This window comes from Marmota flaviventris, chromosome 7, assembly GCF_047511675.1.
Source record: "Marmota flaviventris isolate mMarFla1 chromosome 7, mMarFla1.hap1, whole genome shotgun sequence".
Lineage (NCBI taxonomy): Eukaryota > Metazoa > Chordata > Mammalia > Rodentia > Sciuridae > Marmota > Marmota flaviventris.
The window spans coordinates 102045406-102060309 of NC_092504.1; the positions used below are offsets into that span (position 1 = coordinate 102045406).

Here is a 14904-nt window from a genome sequence, read left to right on the forward strand (position 1 = left end):
AATAAAGAGACCAACATGAGTATGGTATGTTCCATTCATCAGGACAGTTTTATGTTTTCCTCTGTGCTAATTCAACCTTTCCCAAGGCAAAGAACAACTGCAAATGTTACTAGACTATGGAGCCACAATGCCTGACTAGGGTACATCAAGTAAAGACTGCTTGTGCAACTCTTACTTGGCTGGAGAACAAAAACCAAGACAATAAGTTCTACCCCCTAAAAGTTTCCTTAAATGAACCCTAACAAGACTGATTATAAAGGTTTTTAGAAGTAGTTCTTTGGATTAAATCCAATGACCACTTACCAAAAAAACAAAACAAAACTGTTTTTCTCATATTAAAAAAAAAAAAAAAAAAACAACACCCTCAGTCTAATGGAAAGGATAGTGTTACCTGATCATATTATTTACAAGTAACAAGACTTTGTGAGTGTGGGTTTAGAGAGAAATTTTTAGGTGATGCAATAAAGCACTTGATTTTTTAAAATCCAAATTATGATAAAGTAGACTCAACTGGGTAAGTCTTGTAGAGTGAAGAACTCCCCATATCCAATGCTGGAGAACAAGAAGCAGCAGCTCCAACTACACTTTTAGGAGATGAATTTGCTGATATAGTTCTTTCTATGCAACAGAAAAGAGCTTCTTTTGTGGTAACTGCATCACGTTTCCCTACACCATCCCATAGCACCCTAGAAGGGCACAGAAAAGATTGTTGCTTATTTTGAAAGCCAGTAATCATATCGTGCTTTTTTTTTTTCATATCTCAATTTTTAATTATTAACAAATGATCAGCAAATATGCTTTGATCATTAACTTAGAAAAAATATCAGAATTAAAATCAACAACTAAGGTTATCATTTAATAAGACCCTAATGCTAATCTTACTAAAATATCTATCAGAAATATTCTAAGCAGATGTAACTCATTTTTTAAGTTGCACACCATTATACAGTATGGATAAGCCATAATTCATTTCAGTTGTTCCCTGATTTTAGGAACTCTGACTGTTTTCATGGTTTTGCCACTATAAATAACATCAGAGCAAACAATTTCATGTATTTTTTTAAAAAGAAGTATTCTGAACTGTTCTTAGTCTCCAACTATTTAAATAAGCCTTTAAAGGAAGTTCAAAACATTTTCCCAACCCCAAGCCCCCAATATCATGCAAAAACATAGGAGTTCATAATTATAAAAAGTAATTTTAGTATGTATTAACAACTGGACAATTTTTCGTGTTTATTTTTTGCAAGAATTCTGATAAGGTATTTTACTGAAAGTAGCAGTTTGGGGAATATTACATTTATATAATATACTTAATCCTTCTCCTATCTGATGTATTTTTACTGCCAAAGATTTTAAAATCTGGGCTTTCTAAAATATTTCAAACATTTTACCACAAATATGGGACATTTTAATTATTTCATTTAATTTATAATTAAGAATAAAATGAGCTAATACAAATCTTTAAACTGACATAATTAAGCAATTGACATTTTCCCAAGCACCAAATATATGTATAAGGGAGCTATAAAATGCCTTTTCAGTTTCTGATTAGATAGAAGAAATTATCTGTCATCAGTCAAGGAAGACATAAGTTACATAATACCAAATAATTTCCACCCATTAGTTTATAATGATATGATGGAATAAAATACCCTGCTTGGGGGGAGGGGTCAATAAAAAACCATTCATATACTACTTATGTGCCATTATAGGAAAGACTGAGGGTTCTCTAACACTAGTTGCTATATCACATTTAATTCCCCTAGGCAGAATGCAGAAATAAGATCAGATATTTTATACAACTGAGATAAAATAGTGACTATGTTCAACAAATGTTACCTTTGGTTTAGAATGGAAGGTTGTTCTATATTCCATCCACCTCCATTTCCAGTAAGCATGGTAACTTGTTTGGTTAATTTGTTTGAAATATCTTCACACTTGTTCATAAGTCTTATAACTACATCCCTTTCTTGAATCAGTGTTTTACAGTTCCATATTAAATCTTCTGATAAGCCATTCGTTTTGGACATCTTTGTGAACTATGGCATGGAAAGAAAAACATTTTAATAGTCTAGATGTAGTAAACAAAAAGCCAAATTCTTAGAGGGGAAAAAAGTTTGTTAAACTTTATTAATCAAGTTTAATGAACTGCTAAGAAAACTTGATTCTTCACGTGCACAGTCATCTTACTGTCACTTGAAACTATGTTGAAATAAAATATATCTTTCTCTCTCAAAATGCATAATCTCAAATTTCTAAATTTGACCTTGGCAGCTGTTCTTTTATAGAAGAAACATTAGTAAGTAGTTTGCTAGTATCTCCTATCAAGTCTTCAAAATCTGATTCACCCTTCTGTATTAACAACACATACTGTATACCTGATCTAGTCTTCATTTCTGTCAGTTCTTATGACCTGTTAATCTTACAAAAGCATATTTTTACCATATCCATCATCAAAGTACAACCCACCCATAGTATTCAAAACTCCATTTATTTCTCACTTGATATTTTGTTCTCAAACTGAGACTATTACTTGAAAAGATATTACAGGAATCAAAAGTTAATTATTGGAGCTGGAGACACAGCTCAGGGATAGAGTGCTTGCCTAATGTTTTGTGTGCAGACCTGGGTTCAATGCTGAACAAAAAAACTAATTATAGCCCCCAACAATAATTACATAAAACTTAAAAAATTAATTTCAATATAACATTGTATAAATGGTTTGGTGTGAAGACTTTTGCAAAAATTTCTTTCAAAATTTATATTTGTTTTTCAAAAAATGAGGGTGAATATTTGAAATGAAAAAACTACTTTAATACACCAACACTAGAATTTTTTATATGAATAGCTGAAAAACATCTTGAAGAACATTATGAAAATACTTTTTTCCTGGCCTGGTGGCACACACCTGTAATCCCAGCAATGTGGGAGGCTGCAACAAGAGGATCACAAGTTTGAGGCCAGCCTCAGCAAATTAACAAAGCCCTCAGGAACTTAGTAAGAACTTGGGTCAAAAAAAAAAAAAGGAGGTGGGGATGAGAAAGGCCAATAGCTTTTTGAAAGCTTGTTGGGTGAAACCAAAAATCCCATAATCCAGAACTGAATAAAAGAAACTAAAATAACACCATCTGCTAGATAAAACCACACGATTTTGATTCATGTCTTCTTTTAGCATATTCTTCCAAGTAACAACAAGAGTTACACTGACAACTCTAAATCATCCCTGTGATCAGTTATTTCTAAATTCATAGAGAACCTCCACAATAGAAAATCAACATTTCCAGAATATATTGATGCATCTTTGCAACTTATAACAATATACATTTTTAATTTTTATCCTAGAATAAGTTGGTAAAATACAAATTATCCAATCTATTCCAAAGCCATATTATTAATGTTCTGGAAGATTTTAACTAAAACAAAATAAAACACACACACAAAGCAAACTTAGCATTTCACAAAATGGCACTGAAATTCTAAGTTATCTGTGCATTACTTAACATTTTTACAACATTTTATCCAGTAACTCATTAAATCCACCTAACTATTCCAAGATTAGTTCACCAATTCTGGATAAACAAACTAAGGTTTAATTTCCAAGGTCACAGAGTTGGACAATAAATAGAAGCCAAAGTCTATGCTCTTCTCACTGTAAGGAATGCCTCTCTGAATAAATAATCTTAAGACCTTAAAGGTTCAAAATAATTAAATGAACATCCTTCTGTAGCCAACTGCCATTTATTATGTAAATTCTTAGATTTTAGCAAATAACATTCTAACTGGTTAAAGTATGTGGTTAGAAAGACCTAACAGTTTCTATTCTCATGTGGTTTATAGCTACTAAGAAAAACAGATAACAATTTTAAGTGAAACAACTAGCATTATAAGGGCACTTATCATGAGCAGACTAATAAAATCTAGGATCCAGGAAAAAAATATTTTTTTCTTCCTTTTATTTTAAAGACATAAATCGGTTATGATCACTCAGAAATTACAAGACATAAGTAATCAATAGGGGTGACCAATAAAGATACTAGAGAACTGAGAAATAAAGCAAAAGAAACACTTATTTTGAATTTATACAAACAGCAAATATGTAGAGAGGTAGATTTAGGAAAGTTCTTTTATATATAGTTCCTAAAGAAATAGTAATGACAGTCTTAAAATATTAACTTTGCAACCCCTACTAAATTATAGATCTAGGCATATAGCATCAACAACTGCTAATAACACAAAAATGAAACAGACATTACTGCTTTCTGATAAAAGAACACATCACTAGTTACTGGAAGGACAAAAACAAGCCAACAGGGAAAACTAAACTAATAATTCAAGAAACAGCAAAAATAACCATATACTGCCTTACACAGCTCATCCAGGAAGGCATTTACATAGTTAAAATAATGCAAACACCACAAATGATCTTCAAACTTACTATATTATCAGCATATTGGTAAAACTCAGGAATTGGAAATGACATGTGAAATGAAGTCAACAATAAGAGGAGCACCAATCTGTTCATCCATGTGGTTATGTAAACAATAAGGCTTACACATGACAAAAAAATGTAATTATATTACCCAGCTATATGGAGGTGGTAAGAATCAGACAAAAGCTCTAAAAGCAATAACATGTGGGAAACAGACTGGGGAAAAGTGATGGATATAAATTTGGGGGAAGAATAAACCTATAAAAATATTTAACTTGTTAATCCTAAGTGTGTTATAAGTAATAAAAACCAAAGTTAACAAAAGAATAGAAACCCAGTTCTATTTTCTTACACAGTATCTTCATTAACATTAGAGGGGGTATCATTTAAGGAAAGGTATTAAGAACATTCGGTTGCCACCTGTTTTCTGAACACTTTAAAAAGCATTAACAATCTGATAAGTTACTTAGCTTTACCAAAAAAAGTGGGGGGCAGGGGGACTTAAGAAAAACAAAGTACCCTGAAAATACAGAATGTTAATAAATATGAATTTAGCTGGGTGTAGTGGTACATGCCTATATCCCCACAGCTTGAAAGGCTGAGACAGGAGGATCCTGAGTTCAAAGCCAGCCTGAGCAACTTATCGAGACCTTGTCTCTAAATAAAATACAGAAAAGTGCTGGGGATGTGGCTCAGTGATTTTAGAACAGCTGAGTTCAATCCCCGGTACAAAAAAATAAAAAAATTAATGATAAGCCCAGAAAAGATGATCCTATTTATATGGTCTGAAATACAAACAGATGATGCTCTAAATATCTTAAATGATGGGTATCTCTGGTACAATTTTGGATCTACTTTACTTTCTTCTTCTTAACTACTATTCCAGTTTTACATAGAAAAAAATCATTTTCAAAACAATTACTTTCTCAAGGGGAAGAAAAGAAAAACTAAGTGACTGCTATTAGTTGGATAATTACATGTAAAAAGGATCTCAATCTGACCCTGATTACTATCTCTTTGATTAACAAAAACTCAAGGACTTTATCAAAAGCAGTGTGCAACTGAAGTACCCCTCTCTTGCCACAGTGTGTCACTGTTACTGAACAAATATATATATTTTTTTATTTTTCCAGGATGGAAGAAATTGTTTAAAAGCACGTTTAACTGTTAAATTATTTAATCCCTACTTAACAAATAACAGCCTAAGGACAGACTTCTAATCTTACTCATTAATATGAATAAGTTGGAAGCAGCCTCCAAAGTACTCAGAATTCATTTTTTTAAAAATAAAAGTTTATCCTTATACAAATTAAAACAAAGCCAGAGTATAATAATCTTATAATCAAACTTAACAAAGCTTCCCTCTCTGGAAGGAGGGAATAGGCATTACGACACTTCAAGTGACAAATTTATACAGATGTTTTATAAAAATTTCTGAGTGAAAACAAAGCAAAAAAAAAAAAATCTTTGTCTACAAGTTAAAAGTAGATGAAAAAACACAAGGAGCACAGAAAAGAATTATCATACATGAACTAAATTTGACTTTGCTTGGCTAACAGTAAGGGAAAACTGCATCTATGCTGATCTAAATGTTAACGAAGTAGATTATATATATATATATATATATATATATATATATGAATTTTTGGGGGTTAAACTATATTCATGAACTGATCTATTCATAAAAATTGTATTCATCAGTATAAATACTTTGGTTTTCTGGTTAACACATAAGGAGACAATGGAATAAGACTTATCATGGAAACAATAATCCCCCACTCTAACCTTGCATAAGGCTAGACAAAAATTCAGTAAATGGGTGGGGAACAGATATCAATCAAATGTGTGAAGTCTGGCCATAAAAACTTCAATTTCACCAATTAACAATACTAGTTTTTAATAACACTTTTGGCTTGGTACACTTCCAAAGTCTACATGATTTAAGGATGTGATTTTCTTAGAATGAGCACCTAAATTACTACTATTATGTAAAAAAGCTACGAGTAGGAAAATTATGAAGAAAAATTAAACAGTCTTTAAATTTTAATGCAAATTAAAAAAACCCAATAGAATTAAATAAAGCTACAAATATAAACACCCTCTTAGTTAAAGGACTAGTTTTTTTCTTTTAATAACCAGCTTTTTCTCATGTAAAATTAATGTGATTAAACTACCTGAAAATATTTTAGCTTAAAAAGAAAAAGTATAATCTCTGACATGAAAATCATAATGATACAGAAAACATATGGTCTCTGGATTTAAAATCTCTGTGATTTGATAACTAAGTACCTCATATGACACAAGTATATTATACATTTTTACATATTATATACATCAGAATTATACTATGCATTGAAGACTAAAAGAACCAATAATCTACAACTTTTCAAGAAAGTTGTTTTATACTGCTAACAATTTTCAGATTCAAGTTATTATAAGACAATAAAATACCAATGATATTTAATCATTTAAAGATAACCAACGTTAAAAAAACTTGATTTTGAACAAAAGTCACAAAACTTATGTGTTCGCTTGATTCATGAGACGAGTATGCATTTTTTCCATGAAATATTTGTGAATCTCATAGTTCTGTAAAATTCTGTTAAGAATTCCTGTACTCCTTAATATTAAACAATAATTTTAAGAAAGAATGAACTAGCTATTAGTAGGCCATTATGAATATACAATATCCTGTAATTTTCATTAAAGTCTGACTGAGTGACATCATTAAAACCTCAACTGATTTTATAGGATCTTCTAAATACAACAGCTATTAAAACGAAAACTGTGTTTTTTGCCCCTATAGTTTCCTCTCAAAGTTACTTAGAGAATCATTGTCAAACTTATTCATGAATAGGAGTAAATTATATAGCTTTTTACCAAAATGTACAAAATACTGACTTTTGAAATTTTTAAGATATTGAATGGCTCTACAATCCAGTCATTCAAAATTCTTAAGTTATTGAAAGCTGAAAGCTCAAAGTTCTAAGCAAACTAAAATGTAAAGTTATATTTGTTAAATCAAACTATAAATTTGCAAAAACTTATTTACATACTACATTGCACAGGATAGCAAAGCACTGTATTCATTGAACTCAAATAGAAAGTTTACTTTTAAGATACTTTTTAACTGTTAGATAAAACACTCAACATTTGGATGGCTGGCTAAAACAAACAATAAAAGTCTTTATGTTCAACTTTGAGAAAGGGGCAAGAAGTTAGGAGGTTTAAGTAAGTAATGCATAATCTCCAAATTCATGTCAAGACTAATTTAAACTATGCCAATTAATTAGTAGGGGAAATATGCTTTCTACATGATAAGTTGCTGAATATTTTTAAAAACATCTGGCACATATAACCCTGATAAAACTGTATAATTTACTATAAGATACCTGGGCAAGTAGTTACAGTGACTAAACAAACCAGTGTAGATAATTGCATTCTTTATGAAATAAATTAGAATCCAACAAGCCTGAGCAACCCAACTCCATAATAACATAAGAGACCATTAAAGATTAAAAGAAAGAAGAAAAGAAAGAAAAGAAGAACAAGAAAGCCCTTCAGCAAATACCTTAAGAAATAAATCACTCAGGCAAAGCCAAACAAGTTTTGAAAGGGCCTGCTTTGACAGATGGTCTCTGGAAAAGCAAAAGCTTCAGGCAAAACGAGTGTTTTTATTTTATCTTTTTTTAAAGCTATGAAGCGTTAGCAACATTTCTATATTTTTCAAATATTTCAATTTTTAAAAAATGCTTTTTACAACCATGTGTAGGCCCCCCTACCACTTTAAGACACTAAAACAAGTACACTTAAGCTCATTTAGATTTGACATAGTTATAGAATTAATCACAAATGCAACTTTGCTCTATAACTCAGAAAATAAAACATCTTAAAAACCTTTATAAAGCAAAGACCACTTTATCTTCTAAAGCTGTAAAAAATCATCCATATTGCTTTTATTGCAGGGCCTATACACAATGCATGCTATAAAAGCCCACATTCCCAAAAGTGTTAAAGCAAAATTTCAAAAAAGTTCTTATATTTTTCTGTAGAAATAAGAGTCAATGATAGTTGACATTTAGAAAACTCAAAAGCAGGTATTTTCAGTAAAACTTATTATAGGAAATTAAATTCTACAATATTATCATGCAAAGTGTACTTACCAGTGCTCATGCTTTCCCTTCACCTAATGCTTGAATTCTAGGTTTCCACAAACTTTTCTATCTTTCCAATTAAAAACGCTGAAGCCTGCTACACTCCATAAAATGGCCGTGTTGTTTAATCAAGAAAAACATGATTAGAGGTTGAGCTGTCACTTTTAGAAGAAAAAGAAAATAAACAATTGCTTCTTTTGTGGTGAAGCATTAAAACAGTTAGGCTGGCATTTTCAATCATGGATCTCCCCTGGACGTTGCTACTGCTCTTCAAGCAGTTGTAGTAAAATTTCTGCCACATTCTTGCTTTCTGCATGGTGTCTCAGCAGTAACAGATCAGAGCAGGCTAGCAAACAACTCCTTCCTAAATGTAAGCTCTAATTTCTTCTTCTGCAGTGAAATGAACCAAGTTTCTATGCAAAAGAATGAGTGACAGTATTCCCAGCCAATCAGCTTGGGTTTTTTCAGGAAAATCACCCCTTAATTCATTCAAAATTAGGTCATATGACACTATTTGAAATACTATTGGCTTACAATGAAAGCAATGTTTGACTCTACACAGGATAAGGCCTCCCTTCTATGCTTCCCTGGGCTGAAGACAACTTGACTATAAACGGTACTGTAAATTAAACACACACACACACACAGTGAGGGGAAAAAAAGAATGTAGCCTTACCAGAGCTTCCCAACTATTAAAGGGCCGGAGTTCTGTTATCTTCTGAGCTTTCTTCTGAGAACACTGAGGAATCAAAGTAAGTTCACCAATTGAAGCATCCTGAAGGAAGTGAAGAATTTTACCTTTATAGCCATCCTCCATCATTTCTTCACCACTACTGTAGTCCTCATCTAGTGAACTACCGACATCAGAACCTGAATCATATTCAGAGTCTTCAATGACTTTCTTAGGATTAAATACATTTTTTTTACGTTTTTTGTTAAAACCATTTTGTTGTTTCATTGAAAATTTCTGTTTTAGTTTTGTTTTAGCTACATTTTTAGGACAATTTTGACTTCTTGAAGAAACTTCTTTTCCATTTGGAACCTCACTTTGTGATGAAAATTGTGACGTATCTGTGTACAAAGATAGACAAAAACAATAAATAAATTAGAAATATATATATTCAATAAAAATATAAGACTTCAAATGAGATGAGAAAAATATTTAAACATTCATATTCCTTTTGAATCCAGAAGAATTCAGCTGCAATTTACTGTTAAATCTTGACACACTTTTAATAGAAATGCAGAAGCAGAATTTAAAATTATAGAGTAAGTGAAAATACTTTCAAAAGCAGGTAATAACTTCTTTAAAAAAAAAGAATTAAATATAAATTTCCATTTTCTAACAAAGGTCCTTACAACATAAATTGTAGCTGCATATCTATAATGTCCCAGATGTTACTTAAGCAGCCCAAATCCTTAATGCCAACACTGATGGGTACAGAAAAACAATGCTGATCATACCATGAAGTTTACTAACAAAGTGTCTGTTTCAACTATCCATAAGCTTTCCATCACTATGTCAACTACTCTAAATTCATCATTATTTAAAAAACTATTCCAATATATTATTATCAAAACCACTACTACTCTCTATCATATTTCACTGAATTCTAGGATGCCTGTGAATAGAGGTATACTGTTATCTTATATACCAGTAAGAAAATATGTACCAATTACTCTATAAAATACAGTTGGTTCTCTAGCTGCCAGGTTCCAAATACATGCATTTATTCAATCATGGATCAAAGAGAAGGAAAAAAAAAACCAAAAAAACCCTGCATTTGTAATAGATGTATAGACTTTTTTCTTATCATTATTCCCTAACTGATATAATAGAACAACTATTTTCATAGTATTTACATTTTACTAGATATTATAAGTAATCTTAAAATGATTTAAAGTATGTGGGAAATACACATAGATTATATGTAAATATATGCCATTTTACAAAAAGGAGTTTGAGCACCAACATATTTTGGTATCTGAACCTTCCCTTACAGATACTGAAGGACGAACATACTTTATTGAGATTGTTTATTGTCTAATTACATAAGAGGCTTTCAGACTTACAGATTATCATACACTCATTTTCTGCACATATAAAAAAATATGAGCAAAATAAACTGAATACAGTATTCCCCAAATTTCTTCCCTTTGATAATCTGGATCTTTTGAGAATCATTTTCAGATTCAAAAATAGGTGACAGTGGTGGCTTTCTAATTTCCACACATATCATTCACTATGCAATAATACTGGTAGTACAGCTTTTCTTAAAAGAACTCATTTAAAATAAACCTAAAGCCACCTGTGCTGGGCTTTAAAAGCTGGTTTTGCAATTATAATGTCTACATGAAGTCTGGCTTAGGGATGTTACTAAACATATATAATTCAACTGAGCCCATCCACCAGTCTCCTATACCATTTTCTAAAGTTAAAAGTGTTCTACTATGGGTTTAGACTTTCTTCAAATGCTGATGATTCCCATGTTTTAGATGCCAGTGCTTTTCAAAGTCATGCCAGTTCAAGCTCAAATATCTGCATTACAGTGATTATAAGATACCACCAAATACAAGATCCATCCTGACTAACAGCAGTTAATATGTACAAAATGTTTCCTTTACACTCCATTAGACATGCTGTTTAAAAGTAGCCTTCACTGGGTTGGGGTTGTATAGCTCAGGGATACAGCAGTTGCCTACCACCTGTGAGGCACTAGGTTCAATCCTTAGCATCACATAAAAAAAAAAAATAAATAAATAAAGTTATTATGTCCATACAATCAAAATTATTTTTTAAAAAATAAGTAGCCCTTACTACCAAGAAAGATTTGCCACATAGAAAGACATTTATTGTTTTGTTTATAAACAACAGGTCAATATTTAGGACTTGGTCATTTAAAAAATTTTTATATCATCACTTTCAACATCATTTTCAACTCCATTCTTTAGTTGATAGCTAACTGGTTCACTATTTTCTTATAACTAAAATACAGAATATAACAGAGAGTATGTATTTTCTTCTTTTAATTCAGAGGAACTCTACCACTGAGCTCCAACCCCAGTTCTTTTTTAAATTTTTAATTTTGAGACAGGGTCTAGCTAAGTTGACTGTGTTGGCCTTGAATTTACAATCCTCCTGCCTCAGCCTCCCAAATCAATGGGAGATGAAAGGCTTGGGCCAACTTACCCAGCAGGAAGTATGTATAATCAATGACACAGAATAATTACCTTGATCTTCTGCAAACACTTTTAAAGATTCCAGAGCTTCTGTGTACATCCATTCATGTTCCTTGAGTACTTCTCTTAGTTCCTAGAAATAAAGTTATTTGTATTTGTTAAAAATTTCAAATTACCATTGTAGAAATGAAAATGTTTACTTTAAAAAAAATCATTTTTTTTAGTTGTAGTTGGACACAATACCTTTATTTTATTTATTTTTATGTGGTGCTGAGGATAGACATGTGCTAGGCGAGCACTCTACTGCTGAGCCACAACCCCAGCCATTTATGTGCTTTTAAAACTAAATTAATCACATTAAAATTGAGAATTCATAGCTAATTATTTCACACTTGTTTTTATGTTGCTTTATAAATGTTTTCTATGTGATTTCACACCTGCAGATAGGCAAGAACTTTTTTTTATTTCTAGTTCTCCCTTTGAACACTGAAGGATCAAGAAATGTTTGCCCGATTAAAAATAAAACTTCGAGGCTGAGACAGGAGGATTGCAAGTTCAAAGCCAGCCTCAGCAAAAGCGAAACACTAAGCAACTCAGTGAGACCCTGTCTCTAAATAAAATATAAAATAGGTCTGGGAATGTGGCTCAGTGGTCGAGTGTCCCTGAGTTCAATCCCCAGTGCCAAAAAAAATGAATAAACAGAACTTCAATATGCAGTTAGACAAAACATTAATTTTTAAAAAAAATTTTTAAGATGTTGATGGACCTTTACTTTATTCATTTATTTATATGTAGTGCTAGAATCAAACCAGTGCCTCATACATGCTATCTAGGCAAGTGCTCTACCACTGAGCCACAACCCCAGCCCTAAGTTTTAATATTTGTAAAGAACAAGTATAGCAGTAAGATATTCATTCAGCTCATCAGAATTCAACAAATGTCCTACCTGAGTATATAATGGAATATACCAATGAAAGTTTACATGTATTTCAAATGCTAAGAAAACATGTGCTTCAATACATGATCGTGTGATAAAACAGACCCTTTCAGCAATGGAATGTTTAGTTAGCTTGTATTGTTAATGACTCTGGAAGTATTCTTACTATCTGGAAAGGAGAACAAAAACACTGAAATGCAATACTGTACTTTAAAATTCTCCTCTGTCCTCATGGACACCTTCCACCCACCCTGCTTCCCCAGGGCTGTAGGGGCAGCCACTCCACCAACTGTGCCCTATTCCAGGTCAGAGAGAGGGGCCTGGGCTATGTCACAGGAGAGAGTAGCCTCCTGAGAAGTCTGCAGGAGAGCAAAGTTTATTTTCCTTGTATGTCTGTAAATAAATAGTTTCAATTGGAAAACATTAAAAAAAAAAAAAAGAAATTTAAAAAATCAAAACAAGTAAGCAATTATTTCACGGGGGCAACGATTGTATAGATGGCTTTCTAAATGGTTTACATAGTATAAATGAACTCAGTTTTTATTATTGTTTTTTTTTTATGGTTTGGGTTGTAATGCTGATACTATAATTAGTAAACAAGGTGAATAAACAATGTCAAGAGTTAAAAAGGAGTATGTGGTAGCATACACCTGTAATCCCTGTGACTGGGGGAGCTAAGTCAAGAAGATCAAAAGTTTGAGGTCAGCTTCTGCAACTTAACAGTCCCCAACACAAATTTAAAAAAGAAAAAGAAATGGGGATACAGCTCAGTAGTAGAGCATCCCTGGGTTCAATGCCCAGTTTCCAAACTGTAGTATAAAATGTTGTTTAAATTGAACCCTGTAAGAATTAAGGGTAAGTTTGTATTTGTTCAATTAACTGGTCTCTCTTATCAATGTTATACTACTCACTTGTTTATCAAAATTTGGAAATTCTTTTTGCAATTTCAATACAATACTTTCTTGCTTTTCCCAATTACTGCTAGATTCTGCAGACTCATTTGATTCTTCCCCCTGTAGGAAAAAAAAAAAAAAAGAATCAATTTAAGAGATCACCAGTAAAAACAGTATTAAGGTAATTATATTTCTGTTGACTTTAAAAAAAAAATTATCACATTTGATAAGAATGCTTATTTCTCCACAATGTTTACTTATGTTTATGTAAACACTGACAAATTTACGCCTTCAAGGATGAAAAAGATTGCTGATTTCAGATTACTAAAAGAGGACACCAGACATCTATTTGCTCTCTAAAAGCCATTTCTGCATCAACCATGGCCACCTTCGTAGAGCTCAGCATCAAAGCCAAGATGCCCATGCTGGGTTTGGGCACCTGGAAGTCTCCCCCAAACAAAGTCAAAAAAGTCGTGAAGGTGGCCATTGATGCAGTATATTGCCACTTAGACTGTGCCTATGTCTATCAGAATGAGAATGAGAATGAGGTGGGAGAAGCCATCCAAGAGAAGATCCAAGAGAAGGTGGTGAAGCAGGAGGACCTCTTTATTGTGAGCAAGTTGTGGTGCACCTTCTTTGAGAGGAAGCTTGAAATTGTGGTATATATATATATATTTTCAATGGAATATTACTCAGCCATAATGGCATAATGACATTTGCCAGTAAATGGATGGATCTGAAGACTATCATGCTAAGTGAAATAAAGCAATTCCAAAAAACCAAAGGTTGAATGATTTTGTTGATATGTGGAAGCTAAACCACAATTAAAGGGGGCAGGGGGAAAAGTTCAGTAGATTAGACAAAGGGGAACAAATGGAAGGGAGGAGGGATAAAATAGAAAAGACAGTAGAATAAAGCTAATAATTTTCTTATATACACATGAAAATACCTAAAGTGAATTCCACCATCATGCCCACTCACAAGAATGGGGTCCTAATTGGAATAAGATATAATCCATGCTTGTATAATTTTACCAAAATGGATTCTATTTTCATGTATAATTAAGAAAAACAAAACAAACAAACAACAACAACAACAACAAAAAGATATGGGCTAGGGATACAGCTATGTATGTAGAGTGCATAAGCTCTACAAGGCTCTGGGATTGATCCACAGCACCAAAAAAGATACACAATATTTGAAAAACAGCTTGGGAAACAATATAGCACAAGTAAAACATTCAGCATTCAGTAGATGGTGTGCCTTATCATTTACTGTCTGTGCTCAGATCTACCTTTGTGCCAGCTTTGC

At 32.2% G+C, this 14904-nt stretch overlaps 1 protein-coding gene across 3 annotated transcripts in view; it reads right to left on the reverse strand.

Moving 5' to 3' along the window:
* Smarcad1 (SNF2 related chromatin remodeling ATPase with DExD box 1) overlaps window positions 1-14904 on the reverse strand; it is a 75545-nt gene that overhangs the window by 23250 nt on the left and 37391 nt on the right. For all 3 annotated transcript variants that reach the window (XM_071614540.1, XM_027926769.3, XM_071614541.1), the window contains exons 7-10: window positions 13612-13713; window positions 11815-11896; window positions 9260-9654; window positions 1840-2039 (exon numbers count right to left, since the gene is read on the reverse strand). In XM_071614540.1, the coding sequence (XP_071470641.1) occupies window positions 1840-2039; window positions 9260-9654; window positions 11815-11896; window positions 13612-13713 (779 nt within the window). The remainder of the gene's footprint in view (window positions 1-1839; window positions 2040-9259; window positions 9655-11814; window positions 11897-13611; window positions 13714-14904) is intronic.